The sequence below is a fragment of the Aotus nancymaae genome, unplaced genomic scaffold, assembly GCF_030222135.1.
Source record: "Aotus nancymaae isolate 86718 unplaced genomic scaffold, 86718_ANA_hifiasm-v0.15.2.pri h1tg000008l, whole genome shotgun sequence".
In the NCBI taxonomy this organism is placed as follows: domain Eukaryota; kingdom Metazoa; phylum Chordata; class Mammalia; order Primates; family Aotidae; genus Aotus; species Aotus nancymaae.
In genome coordinates, this window is record NW_026988419.1 from 51,063,526 (window position 1) to 51,079,859 (window position 16,334).

Here is a 16,334-nt window from a genome sequence, read left to right on the forward strand (position 1 = left end):
GATATGCATCTATACTCTGAATGAGAACTTAAACTTCCACTAATATTTTCATTAACTTTTCTGTTACTATTTTCATTAACTATCTATAGATAGTTTTACTATCTATAAATTTTCATCTCAACATTGCAGAATGACATCTATATAAAATAAGAGCAAATGTTAATTTAAACACATTCTACCCTGACAGTGCATGTTTTAAAATTGCTTTGGCAGGATCTACCAATGTATTGGCACATTCTCTTCATGGAGTTCCTCATGTGGTAACTGCAACATTGCACATTATAATGGGTAAGAATTCTTCCAAAGCAGTTCATATTTTATAAGTAAATTTTGATTTATGTAAGGAAGGCTATCTTATTTCCATCAGACTTTAAGGAAAGGCAGGTTCTTTGTCTCTGAAAGTAGAGAAATGTTTGACTAAAAAACCAAAAGGCAATGCTTTACTATTTGGACTGCCTATCTTTTCAAAATACTTGCCTTGTAAAGAGCAGTAAATGAAGTTTTACCATAATCTCTATAGAAAAAAATATTGTAGTGATGCTCAAAATAATAATTTTATAACCAGATTGAGAAAATTAATGCATACTCCTTAAGTATATCCAACACTGATGTTGGACTTACCAAGACTCTAAGACTAGGATTATGTTATAAATTAAAAAACATACAGAAAAATAATTTCAGCCATTATATGTCTGTAGATATTTTATTATCCCAATTGGTAGAAAGCATAAAAGCTCAGGTATATGTAATGCCAAACTACTGTTAAATCTAAGTTTACTTTGCCCATCTACTTCAACTTCATTTCTTTGACCATGTTTTATAGGAAATAGCAATAAGCTGAAAAATTTACTACTCTGACTTTCTTTACTAATACCTGAAAAAGTTAAAAATGTCAATTGCTGTAGTTATAGGTAAAGGGAGCTGAAGAGAAAGTGAGGATGTTCACAGTCTACAGTACCTTGAGATATTCTCCTATAAGTCAATAAATATGCTCTCTTATGTTTGCTGTTTTGATACAAGTCCTACCGTACTCACTGATTAATATTTAATATAATATTCAAGGGCATGTACAGCTGGTCGATGTCTGCAGCTTCAGCACCACTGGAAAGCTTCTTCGCTTTGGGTTCTCAGCCATGTTTGGCTTTGGTGGAAGAACTTTGGCTCTGGCAGAAAAATATCGATGGATGTCCCCGAACCAAAGGAGAGATTTTGCCGTCGTTAAGGCACTGGCAAAACTTAAGTAAGTCTTTTTCTTAAACCAAAAATTTTGTATCCCAGAGTCAATGACTGTTAATAGCAAATTTCATTATATTTTAGGCCAGAAGACTGTGAAATATCATTTTTACCATTTAACAGCTCTGATGATGTACAAGAAAGGTAAGTAAAAACTCAATGTAATACAGATAACCTATATCTTTCTTTAAAGCATAAAACATTCTGACATAAACAATTGATCAGACTTAGGATCTTTGATGATTTTTCTAACACAGTACTAAAGAATATAGAATTACAGACTCCTACGGATCCTAGTAAGCAAACAACCACTCATCAGCCTTTTTCTCTTTTCCCTTCCTCCCTCTTTTCCTTTCCTTTCTTCCTTCCCTTTCCTTTCCTTTTTTTCTTTGCTTTCCTTTTCCCTTTCCTTTTCTGTCTTCCTTTCCCCTTCCTTTCACTGTTTATCGAGTGACTACTCTTTGCCAGGCACTCTGGATACGACAATGCACCAAAAAATGAACAAAACACACAGTTTTGTCCCTCATGAGAGTTTTGGTCTAGTGTTTAATACAAATATTAATCAAAGCTATATTAAAAAAGGGTTATAGTCTTTAAAGAAATAGAAAATTATTGTTCCTTATAATACTAGTTTACCTTTACAAGAATCAACACATTATAATGTTGGCAGCAACAAAATTGTACACATAGTTTTACTATCTAATTAAGAAAGTAATATATGTAATGAGGGGTTCTCTGATTTTCTCATATTTAATAGATTTTTTTGTGTGTGTGTGTTACCTGTGTTATGTCTTTGTTTTGTTTTCTTACTTTTAGGAGGGAACAGGGATCTCCCAAATATGGTGAGTCCAAAAGCATCTCCTTGAGAACTATGCCAGGTTCTGTTGCCATTTTGCACTGGTGAGGGAAAATAACCAATCACTTCCATTACCTTTAGGCTGTAATGATCAGTGGCAAATGATCCAGGGTCAGTTCTTGAATGTCAGCATTATGGCAATTCCTTGCCTGTGTTCAGTGGCACCTAGAGGCTTGGCACCGAATACCAGGTGAGTAAGCATTTTTATCGAATCATTGATACATTTCTTATAAACCAATTTTTTTCCAGTATACCCGACTAACTGTTGGTTAGCTAGAAACTTAACAGGTAGTTTCTCTTTGTATATTAGAGATTCTAAGGGATTTGTCACAGTAGGTTGAGAAGAACTGTTGAACTGGAATAATTAGCAGATGATCATTGACTGTTTAAGGTCACTGAGGATAAAATAATATTCTAGGTTTTATTGACAGATTTTTATCATATGCCTACTTTGCTTGATTTATTCATTTAGTTGTTGAGGACATTGTATTAAATACTGATATTTTTAATGCAAACATAAATATCCTTAGCATGAAAAGCCCACATATGTATATTTGATACTGCATTAATCTGTTTTCATGCTCCTTATAAAGACATACCCAAGACTGGGTCATTTACAAAAGAAAGAGGTTTAATGGACTTACAGTTCCACGATGCTGGGGAGGCCCCACAATCATGGTAGAAGGTGAAAGGCACATCTCACATGGAGGCAGATAAGAAAAGAGAGCTTGTGTAGGGAAACTCCTGTTTTTAAAACCAGTGGATCTCATGAGACTTACTCATTATCACAAGAACAGCACAGAAAAGACCCACCCCCATGATTCAGTTATCTCCCATGGTGTCTCTCCCACAACACATGAGAATTATAGGAGCTATAAGATGAGATTTGGATGGGGACACGAAGCCAAACCATATCACATACTTTTAGTCAAAGGAAACATTTCAGTTCTATTTAATGTGAATAGTAGTGCACATCAATCTCCTGCCCACATTTTCAGTTGAATGAAATACAAGACATCTTATATGTATAATTTTAGGCATTCCTTCTCTTGCACATTCTTCTTAAACAGCTGTCCATTATGGGGCTGAATATATTTCTTTCCTAAATCCAATCCTGTAGAGCATAGGAGAAAGGATTATGAATGTTGTGAAATATAGTCAATAAACAGGGAAATACTTTAAGTTAGAGAAGAAAAAAGAGAAACTACAAACTTGGATATTGAAAACCCAGCTGGCAAGGTCCTCATTAATTACATCTAGTGCTAAAACTTGTGAGGAGTATTTTGTATCTTGTGTGATTTAGAAATTGAGCCTGGTGGTTTCCCTGCACACCCTCAGAAATCCCAGATAGCTGTGTGCTGTCCTAATGTAGTTTCCCTGACTAAACTTGAAGACTTGGCTAGCTGACCAAGCAATGGATATCTAACCCCGTTTGCTCAAGGACCTTCTTGGGAGCATAGTCCTGCTTTTCTGGGAGCAATTGATTCATAGCTCCTTCAAAGCCACTCATAAATGTTCAGCTTGACTGGAATTCCACTGTTGACTCTCCAGGCTTAATTGGTATTGATGAATTTTTCAGAGAAGGATGACTAATTAGAGATTTCTTCTGTGGTTTATAATCACAACACGCCATCTTTGCAAAGGCCTATAGACCAAGCCTCAGTTGACCAGAGATTTTTCAGAAATGTAGCTTCTGATGAATCAGGATGATTGAACAGGAGACTTCATTTTCTGCTTTTTCCTGCACCATGATAAATAATAATTTGTGTTAAAATAATGCAAATGGCTGATAGGAACTAATATTTTAATATTCTATGTATTCTAAGATTCAGTGTGTTCATATATGTGAAACATTTAACACAGTGCCAGCCATGTAAGTTGTGTTTCTATTTTAAGTAAATATTGCGAAGCAGGCATAGGATAATGCTTTTAATGTTTATAAAATTATGCAATTAAAAAAAATAAAAGATGCACAGTAACGCTACCATGAATATTTTGGTACTATTTATTTTTAATTGGGAAGAAGAGGCGTGGTGGAAAGACTAGTGAGCACAGAGTATTGGTGCTGATGACCATTTTGTTTTTCTCTGTGTGCCTTTGAACAAATCACTTTTTAAATTTTTTTTATTTTTATTTTTTATTGTATTTTAGGTTTTGGGGTACATGTGAAGAACAGGCAAGATTGTTGCATAGGTGCATACATGGCAGTGTGATTTGCTGCCTTCCTCCCCTTCACCTATATCTGGCATTTCTCCCCATGCTATCTCTCCCCAACTTCCCACCCCCCACTGTCCCTCCCCTATTTCCCCCCAACAGACCCCAGTGTGTAGTGCTCCCCTCCCTGAGTCCATGTGTTTTCATTGTTCAACACCCGCCTATGAGTGAGAACAGGCGGTGTTTGATTTTGTTGAACAAATCACTTAAACTTGGAGTTGTCTTTTCCTTCTATGTGAAATGAGTGAATGATGAGATAATCTCTAAGGTCCATTATAGCTCTAACCTGAGCTTCCATAAGATACCAAGAGCTCTTTCTTATGTTGTTGTTATTCTTAGATTAACTTCATGTTTGCACTGAAATCAAGCTAGAAGTCATTTGTATGTATTTCTGCAAACTGCCTTCTATAGCTCGATGCATTTGTGAGTGGCTGTTTTGTTTTGGCACTAAATCACACCTCTGAATTTTCAGTCTCTTATATTGGATGGAACAGTTATGCAAGATTAAAATGTTCAGTCATTTAACTGAACATGTGTGGCAGCATTTGTTCACTCCATTTCATCCATCCAAAGGCCACTTTGATTTATTTCATTTCCTATGTCATTTGGACCTTCTGTCTATAAATAAATATTTAAATCACACTTTAGATTTTAGAAAATGTTGAGCTATTTGTTACGCCACTTGTGCATATTAACTATTCTATAATACATCTTTTAACAACATAGTTTCACATTTAGAATTTCTAATTACATTGGATTTTAAACTATGTCTTGATATGTGAGTAGGATGCATGATGGTTTGTTTTGTAAAATACTCTAATGTGGGAGTGTATTGAGAAGGAAGCCAGTGATTTAATAAAGCTTGTTTGAAAGGCTGCATCATTTAAAAAATAATAGCAAGATACGGTTTATGAATTTCAGGTAAATGAAACATGGTGATGATTTATCTATCCTGTCCAATACTTTTAGTAAACAGTATATTTGTTATAAGGAACAGTATGTCATAATTTTTGGTATACTATCTCAGTAAACTTCTTAATGTCTAATACATTTAATTTCAGGTTAAATAATGGAAGTATGGCTCTTATAATTGCCCGAAACACTTCTCGGTCAGAATTTATAAAACACCTGAAAAGATATGCCAGTGTAAAAAATCAGGTATAGTAAATTCTTTTTGTTACTTATTCACAAAGCTATTAATCATGGAGAGAGAGAGAGATGCTGCCAGAGTTGACATCGAGTCCTGCCTCATAAGACCTTATTTTCTGCTGAATATATTAATCTTTTTTTCCGATCTGTTTCATCCAAATTTTGAAAAGCATATACCAGTATTAATTGGCCTTTTTTGAATGATGGGTTAGTGGTTATGTTACTGGTGATGTATATGTAACCACAAAGATAAAATTGAAAATGTAGTGTAATGTTGCAATGTGAAATAAATTAAGGATAAAATTACATACTCAGGCCATTCTCCAGAATGAAAAGTAGTGAAATTTGAGAGTTTAGCCTTCTTGATATTATGGCGGCAGACTCTCTAAAGTTACAATCTTTAGATTTTCCTGACATCTGTTTGCATATCTGCCTATGCTCATTGATTGAAATAGATTCTGTGTATTTAAAAATGTAACCCTTTTATACAGATATTTATTTAAAATGAGAATGTGTGAAGATATATATTTCTAATTAAATGATTTGCTTTAAAGAGAAACAGTAACTATTACAAGCCGTATAATTTTGGCAGATATTTTGACCTGATTATTAGGAAAATGATCCTAGAAATATGTGAATTTCTGAAATTGTGAGTCTTTGAAATACATGGGTATGGTTGTAAAACCCTATAGTTTCACGCATTCTTAAAGGTTTAAAATGGTGCTTGGATGTAGTTGGGAGAGAACAGGCGGGAGGAGGAGGAGAGTAAACTCAGCCAATGACTGGCAGCTGAACCTTGCTTATCTACCTTAGCCATTGCAAGGCTCTCCATTTTTGCCTCATTATAATTTCAGACTTTCTTAGGCCATTCTTAAGAAGTTTGATCTGTCTATAACATTATTTGATCCTCATGTATTGAGCAACTAACTGGGCCGTTTAGGAACTTAAATCATGAAAAAAAATTAGATACAGTCTGACTTTCCTTATATGTCAAAGTAGATCAGCAGATAGAATGTAGGTTGTGAGCCTATGTAACAACTTTATGTGTGTTTGGGGGAATATGGAGATTTATTATTTTTCAAAGGAATATATGCCTTTTCATATTTTACTAAATTTCTAAACATTAAAGCCAATTTTTTTAAAACCCAAAGCAGTATATATTCATTGCTGTTTTTAAGGCAGAAAACAGAAACAGAAAATAATTTAAAGCACTCAAAATTCCGTGTTCCTTGAGATAAGTATCATTACCTTGGTAGAATTTTTTTCTGAATCCTTTTCTATTAAATGAGAAGTTAAGTGAGTATTAACCTCATTCATATACCCCTATTTGAGAACTTAAGTGAGTATTAACCTATTAATGTACCCCTGAGAAACTATGTTAGGGAGGTGTGTGTTGCACAAATTGTTTATGGAAGGTCTCTTTTGAAATTGCCCATGGGGCAAGTTTCTTTTGTAAACATTCTTTTTTTATTTTTTATTTATTTATTTATTTTTATTGCATTTTAGGTTTTGGGGTACATGTGAAAAACATGCAAGATTGTTGCATAGGTGCATACGTGGCAGTGTGATTTGCTGCCTTCCTCCCCTTCACCTATATGTGGCATTTCTCCCCATGCTATCTATCCCCTACTCCCCACCCCCTGCTGTCCCCCCAACTCCCCCACAACAGACCCTAGTGTATAGTGCTCCCCTCCCTGTGTCCATGTGTTCCCATTGTTCAACACCCGTCTATGAGTGAGAACATGTGGTGTTTGATTTTGTGTTCTTGTGTCAGTTTGCTGAGAATGATGGTTTCCAGGTTCATCCATGTCGCTACAAAGGACACAAACTCATCGTTTTTGATGGCTGCGTAGTATTCCATGGTGTATATGTGCCACATTTTCCCTATCCAGTCTATCATCGATGGGCATTTGGGTTGGTTCCAGGTCTTTGCTATTGTAAACTGTGCTGCAATGAACATTCGTATGCATGTGTCCTTGTAGTAGAACGATTTATAATCCTTTGGATATATATCCAGTAATAGGATTGCTGGGTCAAATGGAATTTCTATTTCTAGGTCCTTGAGGCATCGCCACACTGTCTTCCACAATGGTTGAACTAATTTACACTCCCACCAACAGTGTAAAAGTGTTCCTATTTCTCCACATCCTCTCCAGGTCTGTTGTCTCCAGATTTTTTAATGATTGCCTTTCTAACTGGCGTGAGATGGTATCACAATGTAGTTTTGATTTGTATTTCTCTAATGACCAGTGATGATGAGCATTTTTTCATATGCTTGTTGGCCTCATGTATGTCTTCTTTTCTAAGGTATCTGTTCATCTCCTTCGCCCATTTTTGAACGGGCTTGTTTTTTTCTTGTAAATCTGTTTTAGTTCGATGTAAATTCTGGATAACAGCCCTTTGTCAGATGGGTAGGCTGCAAAAATTTTTTCCCATTCTGTTGGTTGCCGATTCACTCTAATGACTGTTTCTTTCGCTGTGCAGAAGCTGTGGAGTTTGATTAGGTCCCATTTGTCTATTTTGGCTTTTGTTGCCAATGCTTTTGGTGTTTTGGTCATGAAGTCCTTGCCTACGCCTATGTCCTGAATGGTTTTGCCTAGGTTTTCTTCTATGGTTTTTATGGTGTTAGGTCTTAAGCTTAAGTCTTTAATCCATCTCGAGTTAATTTTAGTGTAAGGTGTCAGGAAGGGGTCCAGTTTCTGCTTTCTGCATATGGCTAGCCAGTTTTCCCAACACCACTTATTAAACAGGGAATACTTTCCCCATTGCTTGTTTTTATCAGGTTTGTCAAAGATCGGATGGTTGTAGATATGTTGTGTTGCCTCCGATGCCTCTGTTCTGTTCCATTGGTCTATATCTCTGTTTCGGTACCAGTACCATGCTGTTTTGATTACTATAGCCTTGTAGTATAGTTTGATGTCCGGTAGTGTGATGCCTCCTGCTTTGTTCTTTTTGCTTAGAATTGACTTGGCTATGCGGGCTCTCTTTTGGCTCCATATGAAGTTTAAGGTGGTTTTTTCCAGTTCTGTAAAGAAGGTCATTGGTAACTTGATGGGGATAGCATTGAATCTGTAAATTACTTTGGGCAGTATGGCCATTTTCACGATATTGATTCTTCCTAACCATGAACAAGGAATGTTTCTCCATCTGTTTGTGTCCTCTCTTATTTCGTTGAGCAGTGGTTTGTAGTTCTCCTTGAAGAGGTCCTTTACATTCCTTGTTTGTTGTATTCCTAGGTATTTTATTCTCTTTGTAGCAATTGTGAATGGCAGTTTATTCTTGATTTGGCTCTCTTTAAGTCTGTTATTGGTGTATAGGAATGCTTGTGATTTTTGCACATTGATTTTGTATCCTGAGACTTTGCTGAAGTTGCTTATCAGTTTCAGGAGATTTTGGGCTGAGACAATGGGGTCTTCTAGATATACAATCATGTCGTCTGCAAATAGAGACAATTTGACTTCCTCCTTTCCTAATTGAATACCCTTTATTTCTTTTTCTTGCCTGATTGCTCTGGCTAGAACTTCCAGTACTATATTGAATAGGAGTGGTGAGAGAGGGCATCCTTGTCTAGTGCCTGATTTCAAAGGGAATGCTTCCAGTTTTTGCCCATTCAGTATGATATTGGCTGTTGGTTTGTCATAAATAGCTTTTATTATTTTGAGATACGTTCCATCAATATCTAGTTTATTGAGGGTTTTTAGCATAAAGGGCTGTTGAATTTCATCGAAGGCCTTCTCTGCATCAATTGAGATAATCATGTGGTTTTTGTCTTTGGTTCTGTTTATGTGGTGAATTACATTTATAGACTTGCATATATTGAACCAGCCTTGCATCCCTGGGATGAATCCTATTTGATCATGGTGGATAAGCTTTTTGATGTGCTGTTGTAGTCGGCTTGCCAGTATTTTATTGAAGATTTTTGCATCTATGTTCATCATGGATATTGGCCTGTAGTTTTCTTTTCTTGTTGAGTCTCTGCCGGGTTTTGGTATCAGGATGATGTTGGTCTCATAAAATGATTTGGAAAGGATTCCCTCTTTTTGGATTATTTGGAATAGTTTCAGAAGGAATGGTACCAGTTCCTCTTTGTATGTCTGGTAGAGTTCGGCTGTGAACCCATCTGGACCTGGGCTTTTTTTGGGTGGTAGGCTCTTAATTGCTGCCTCGACTTCAGACCTTGTTATTGGTCTATTCAGGGTTTCGACTTCTTCCTGGTTTAGGCCTGGGAGGAGGCAAGTTTCCAGGAATTTATCCATTTCTTCCGGGTTTTCTAGTTTATTTGCATAGAGTTGTTTGTAATAATCTCTGATGATGGTTTGAATTTCTCTGGCATCTGTGGTGATATCCCCTTTATCATTTTTTACTGCATCTATTTGGTTATTCTCTCTTTTCTTTTTTATTAATCTGGCTAGTGGTCTGTCTATTTTATTGATCTTTTCAAAAAACCAGCTCCTGGATTTACTGATTTTTTGAAGGGTTTTTCGTGTCTCTATCTCCTTCAATTCTGCTTTGATCTTAGTTATTTCTTGTCTTCTGCTAGTTTTTGAGTTTTTTTGATCTTGCTCCTCTAGCTCTTTCAATTTTGACGATAGGGTGTCAATTTTAGATCTCTCCTTGCTTCTCATGTTGGCACTTATTGCTATATATTTTCCTCTAGAGACTGCTTTAAATGTGTCCCAGAGATTCTGGTATGTGGTGTCTTTGTTCTCGTTGGTTTCGAAGAACATCTTTATTTCTGCCTTCATTTCATTGTTTATCCAGTCAACATTCAGGAGAAAGTTGTTCAGTTTCCATAAAGCTGTGCGGTTCTGGGTTGGTTTCTGAATTCTGAGTTCTAACTTGATTGCACTGTGGTCTGAGAGACTGTTTGTTATGGTTTCCGTTCTTTTGCATTTGCTGAGGAGTGATTTACTTCCAATTATGTGGTCAATTTTAGAGTAGGTGTGATGTGGTGCTGAGAAGAATGTATATTCTGTGGATTTGGGGTGGAGAATTCTGCAAATGTCTATTAGGTTTGCTTGGTCCAGGTCTGAGTTCAAGTCCTGGATATCCTTGTTAATTTTCTGTCTGGTTGATCTGTCTAATATTGACAACGGTGTGTTGAAGTCTCCCACTATTGTTGTGTGAGAGTCTAAGTCTCTTTGTAAGTCATTAAGAACTTGCCTTATGTATCTGGGTGCTCCTGTATTAGGTGCATATATATTTAGGATCGTATGCTCTTCTTGCTGCATTGATCCTTTTACCATTATGTAATGTCCTTCTTTGTCTCTTTTGATCTTTGTTGCTTTAAAGTCTATTTTATCAGAGATGAGAATTGCAACTCCTGCTTTTTTTTGCTCTCCATTTGCTTGGTAAATCTTCCTCCATCCCTTTATTTTGAGTCTTTGTGTATCCTTGCATGTGAGATGGGTTTCCTGGATACAGCACACTGATGAGTTTTGGCTTTTTATCCAATTTGCCAGTCTGTGTCTTTTGATTGGGGCATTTAGTCCATTTACGTTTAGGGTTAATATTGTTATGTGTGAATCTGATCCTGCCATTTTGATGCTAGCTGGCTGTTTTGCCCATTGGTTGATGCAGATTCTTCGTTGTGTTGATGCTTTTTACCATTTCATGTGTTTTTGGAGTGGCTGGTACTGGTTGTTCTTTTCTATGTGTAGTGCCTCCTTCAGGAGCTCTTGTAAAGCCGGTCTGGTGGTGATGAAATCTCTGAGTACTTGCTTGTTCACCAAGGATTTTATTTTTCCTTCACTTATGATGCTTAGTTTGGCTGGATATGAAATTCTTGGTTGAAAGTTCTTTTCTTTAAGGCTGTTGAATATTGGCCCCCACTCTCTTCTGGCTTGTAAGGTTTCTGCTGAGAGATCTGCTGTGAGTCTGATGGGCTTCCCTTTGTGGGTAACCCGACCTTTCTCTTTGGCTGCCCTTAGCATTTTCTCCTTCATTTCAACCCTGGTGAATCTGATGATTATGTGCCTTGGGGTTGCTCTTCTAGAGGAATATCTTTGTGGTGTTCTCTGTATTTCCTGGACTTGAATATTGGCCTGCCTTGATAGGCTGGGGAAGTTTTCCTGGATAATATCCTGAAGAGTATTTCCAGCTTGGATGCATTCTCTTCGTCACCTTCAGGTACACCTATCAAACGTAGATTAGGTCTTTTCACATAGTCCCATATTTCTTGTTGACTTTGTTCATTCCTTTTTACCCTGTTTTCTCTAATCTTGCCTTCTCGTTTTATTTCATTGAGTGGATCTTCGACCTCTGATATCCTTTCTTCTGCTTGGTCAATTTGGCTGTTGAAACTTGTACATGCTTCGCGAAGTTCTCGTGTTGTGTTTTTCAGTTCCATCAATTCACTCATATTCCTCTCTATGTTGTCCATTCTCGTTAGCATTTCGTCAAGTCTTTTTTCAAGGTTCTTAGTTTCTTTGCATTGGGTTAGAACATGTTCTTTTAGCTCATGGAAGTTTCTCATTATCCACTTTCTGAAGGCTGATTCTGTCATTTCATCACACTCATTCTCCATCCAGTCTTGTTCCCTTGCTGGTGAGGAGTTGTGATCCCTTGTAGGAGGAGAGGTGTTCTGCTTTCGGATGTTTTCATCCTTTTTGCGCTGGTTTCTTCCCATCTTTGTGGATTTATCCACCTGTCAACTTTGTAGTTGTTGACTTTCCGATTTTGGTAAGTTTAAGTCTGCAGCTGCAGAACTCATAAACCCCTTTTTTTATTTTCCCCGGGTGTTCTGTCCCAGGGAGTTAGGGTTTTATGTGTTTCTGCTGTGCTGCTGCCGTTTTCCCTGCCCACAAGGAGGCAGCCTACTCACTCTCAGCCTGCAGAGGCTTTGCTGAGCTACTGTGGGCTCCACCCCACTGCCATGTGAACTTCTCTGCAGTCCTGTTTATATGGGTGTAGTTAGAACTGCTTCCGCTATGTTGGCCCGCCTCTGTAGTGATGTACTCTCTCTGTAATGGTGGGTTGCCTTGACGACGGCAGGTTTCCCAGCAACTGCAGACTGCCTCCATAATGGTGGACGCCCCTCCTCCACAGAGCTGGATCATCCCGTGTTCAGTTGTGCTTGCCGTGAAAGTCTCAACCCAAAGCGTTTCCAACTGCTGTTTTTTTGTTTTTGTTTTTGTGGGGGTGGGACCAGCCGGGCCTGGTCACCTGGCTCCCTGCCTCAGAGCCTTTTGTTTTTTAGTTGAACGGTCGGCTCTCTACCAGGTGACCTGGTCGCCTGTTGAATAGGCGCTGGGGTCTGTGTAATTTCCTGTGCGGTGACCCACTGCACCAGCTGAAACCGTGGCTCTGAGATTCGTGGCGCTTTTTTGCCCGGGAATCTCCTGGCCTGGCTCCCTGCTTCAGCTCCCCTTGCTGGCTAAGAGGGGACACACTCTCATTTCCTCTGCCCTGGGAGCTGCTGCGCCGGCTGAAACTATGGCTCTGAGATTCGTGGTGCTTTTGTGCCCGGGAATCTCCTGGCTTGGCTCCCCGTTTCAGCTCCCCCTGCTGGCTAAGAGGGGACTCATTCTCATTTACTCTGTGCTGGGAACTGCTGCGCCAGGGCGTGGGCCAAACAGTCGCGCCGGCCGAAACAGCCATGCTGGTGACCCGTGGGGCTCCTCCACCTGTGAATCTCCTGGTCTGTGAGCAGTAAAAATCTGTCTGGAAATGCGGCGTCCACTCACCCTCTGCACTTTCACTCGGACCTGCAATCCTGAGCTCCTCCTAACTGGCCATCTTGGATCACCTCCAACATTCTTTTTTTTTTAAAAAAAAAAAGTCAATATACCTTTCTTCTGATTTTAAAAGCAATGATTACCTTAAACATAAGGACAGATATACAGAAAATAACAAAAATCTGTTCGATAAGATGTTTTCTAGGCCGGGCACAGTGGCTCATGCCTGTAATCCCAGCACTTTGGGACACCAAGGTGGGTGGATCACGAGTTCAAGAGATCGAGAACAACCTGGCCAACATAGTGAAACCCAGTCTCTACTAAAAAATACAAAAATTAGCTGGGCGTGGTGGCTCATGCCTGTAGTCCTAGCTACTTGGGAGGCAGAGGCAGGAGAATCACCTGAACCCAGGTTGTGGAGGCTGCAGTGAGTAGAAATGGCACCATTGTACTCCAGCCTGGCGACAGAGTGAGACTCTGTCTCAAAAAAGAAAAAGAAAAAAGAAAATGTTTTCTAAAAGAAATAATGTTATACAGGATATATCATATTTTCTCATAATACTCTACCAGGCATATCTTGCTTTTGATACAAGAAATTGTTGCCTGTGTGAGATTCACTAGCCTTAACTCTGATTTATTTATCAACTTTCAAAAAGTAAAATCCATATTGCTTTTATTTTTTGCAAATAAAAGTTCTAAAATATTTTGTATAGTGTATATAGTAAGAATAATCAGATTGATTCCCAGGGTGACTGTTTTCAAGCAATGTTAATTTGATTCATTAGTTATCCACACAGGTGTGTGTATTTAGGCTCTTTCCTTCATGGTGACATTAAAAATGTGAATTTATATAAATTTTGTAAGATTATGACAATCAGATCTATGTAAAATCATATCTACTGCATAATTTGTAGCAGTGCTGCTATTCAGGAAGGGAAATGTGGTAATTCAGTTTAGGGAAAGTAACATCTGCTTCTCTGAACCATGTTTACCAGGTTGAATAAGTGAATGTTACTGTATAACACTGTAAAACAGATTGAAACCACCATGTGTGGGGTGGCTCCTGCTGCCTTCTTCATCTCTGTGTGAAATTAGATAGAGGGTGAATGCTATCCTTCAGAGTCCTTGCAGCTCCATCCTATTGCTTTGCCCCCCTTCACTGTCCACACTTTTCTCTTTCATTGTGACCGTTTTTGGTAGGGAGTTAAAAACCTTAAATGTGAGTGCTTCCCAGGGATTTGTTTGCAGCCCCCTCATCTTCTCAGGATACCCTCTCCTGGATGGTCTCATTGCCCCTCACTTTTGAACTATCTAAGCATCATGTCCTCTCAAGGGTTCTGTCATCTCGTCTTATCTGCAGGACCTCTTTGGCTTCTTGTATGCCACAGAGGTTCTAAAACTCACTGGCATCTTGAGGCCAACGTGTCTACAGCTGACATTTTCCCCTAACGTTGCCCCTTCTGTGTTGTTCTGTGTGGGTTAGTGGCACCAGCTTCTACCCATCCAGGTTACCCTGGACTCCTCCATGTCGCTCATTCCTCACTACCAGTTCCCTAACTTGTTCTATTGGTTTCTTCTTAAATGTTTCTAAAATTTCTCTCTCACCTTAATTCAAACTTTAATCCTTTCTTACAGTAGATGCCTTTCAGCCTTCAGGTTCTCTGGTCTTGTCTTCTATACCTCCTTTTAGAGAAACTTTTTTCTAAGACATACATTGGATTTCTCTTCTGCTTAATTCTTCACTGCCTTTCTCTTATTGTCAGAACAATATGGAATTTCCTCAGTCTGGAACACGAGGCCTTTGTATTCAGGTCCCTGTCTGTGTTGCAACTCTGCCTCTTATTACCACCCTCCACCACATTCCCAGTGTTTCGGCATTGTATTCATTGGCTAGGGTTGCCATAACAAATATGACAGAAAAGATGGCTTAAACAACAGAAATGTATTTCTTTCATTGTTCTGGAGGCCAGAGCTGCAAGATGATGGCCGCAGGTTTGGTTTCTCCCGAGTCTTCTCTCTCTGGCTGGCACATGGCTGCTTTCTCACTTCACCCACAAATGAGTGGTCTTTCCTCTGTGTATCCCCGATGCCTTTTTCTATGTCCAAATTTCCTCTTGTTATAAGGACACCTATCATTAGATGAGGGCCTAAAGGCATCATTTTAGCTTAATCACCTCTTTAAACATCTTATCTCCAAATACAGTTACATTCTGAGGCATAGAGGGTAAGGATTTCAACACAGGAAATTGAGGGCCAAGGGGCATGATTCGCCCATAGGAGTCACACTGAATTCTGTGTAGTTGCTTGACCATGGCATGCCTCTCATTTTGTAAATGCTTTGTCTCTCCAGACTTTCCTTTCCAGGCTAAATCGTCTATGTTCTTTAAGACTCAATTCAAATGGAAAGTTTTCCCAACATCCGGAGCCTGTTTGCTTGTTTCCTGCGTTGAACACACTTGCACCATCACAGTACTTCTCTGTATCACAATTGGAACTGTTTACTTCTCCTCCCCATGCCCCAAACATACCCTCACACATGATGCTAAACTGTTGGCTCCCTGAAGTCCCACTTAACAATGTTTGTGGCTTCACAGTTAAAGCATTTGAAGGATGGCTAGACCTTCATTTTGTGAGGTGTGCCCATGACAACTGCTGATTTAAGGTAACAGACTTACTGGTGATGGCTGTCAATTCTTGGCATTGCTTGGCTTGCAGCTGCATCACTCCAGTCTCTGCCATCTTGGCATTCTTCTCTCATAAGGACAATCAGTCATAGTGGATTAGGGCCCACCCTAATGACTCATCTTGATATATCTGCAAAGACCCTACTTCTAAACAGGTGACATTCACAGGTACCAGGGGTTAGGACTTGAACACAGTTTGGGGAGAATATAATTTAGCCCATAACAGCCAGTTGTTAACATATTTAAAACACAATCTCTAACATGAATGATTATTCAGATAATTCTACAAGGATGAGGCATGTAGCCACGGCTTTACACCCGAGGTGGGAGGCCTAATGCAGTAACTATCAAACAGTTTTGCTTGGGGCCCTCTAATTCAGTACCTCAGTCACAACAGCTGATGCGATCACATCATCTACCGTTTAGCTGTGTTTACTATACAGTATAAACTGGAAAGTCTGTTGGACCTTGGTATCTACATATGTAAAATATGGGTGCTGGGAAAAATATTAGGTTTCTGTC

General features: G+C 38.8%; 1 protein-coding gene across 1 annotated transcript in view; it reads left to right on the forward strand.

The window, feature by feature from the left end:
* CERKL (ceramide kinase like) overlaps positions 1-16,334 on the forward strand; it is a 138,977-nt gene that overhangs the window by 113,956 nt on the left and 8,687 nt on the right. The window contains exons 6-11 of the mRNA XM_064373284.1: positions 214-288; positions 1,063-1,240; positions 1,318-1,377; positions 2,050-2,075; positions 2,171-2,279; positions 5,365-5,461. Of these exons, the coding sequence (XP_064229354.1) occupies positions 214-288; positions 1,063-1,240; positions 1,318-1,377; positions 2,050-2,075; positions 2,171-2,279; positions 5,365-5,461 (545 nt within the window). The remainder of the gene's footprint in view (positions 1-213; positions 289-1,062; positions 1,241-1,317; positions 1,378-2,049; positions 2,076-2,170; positions 2,280-5,364; positions 5,462-16,334) is intronic.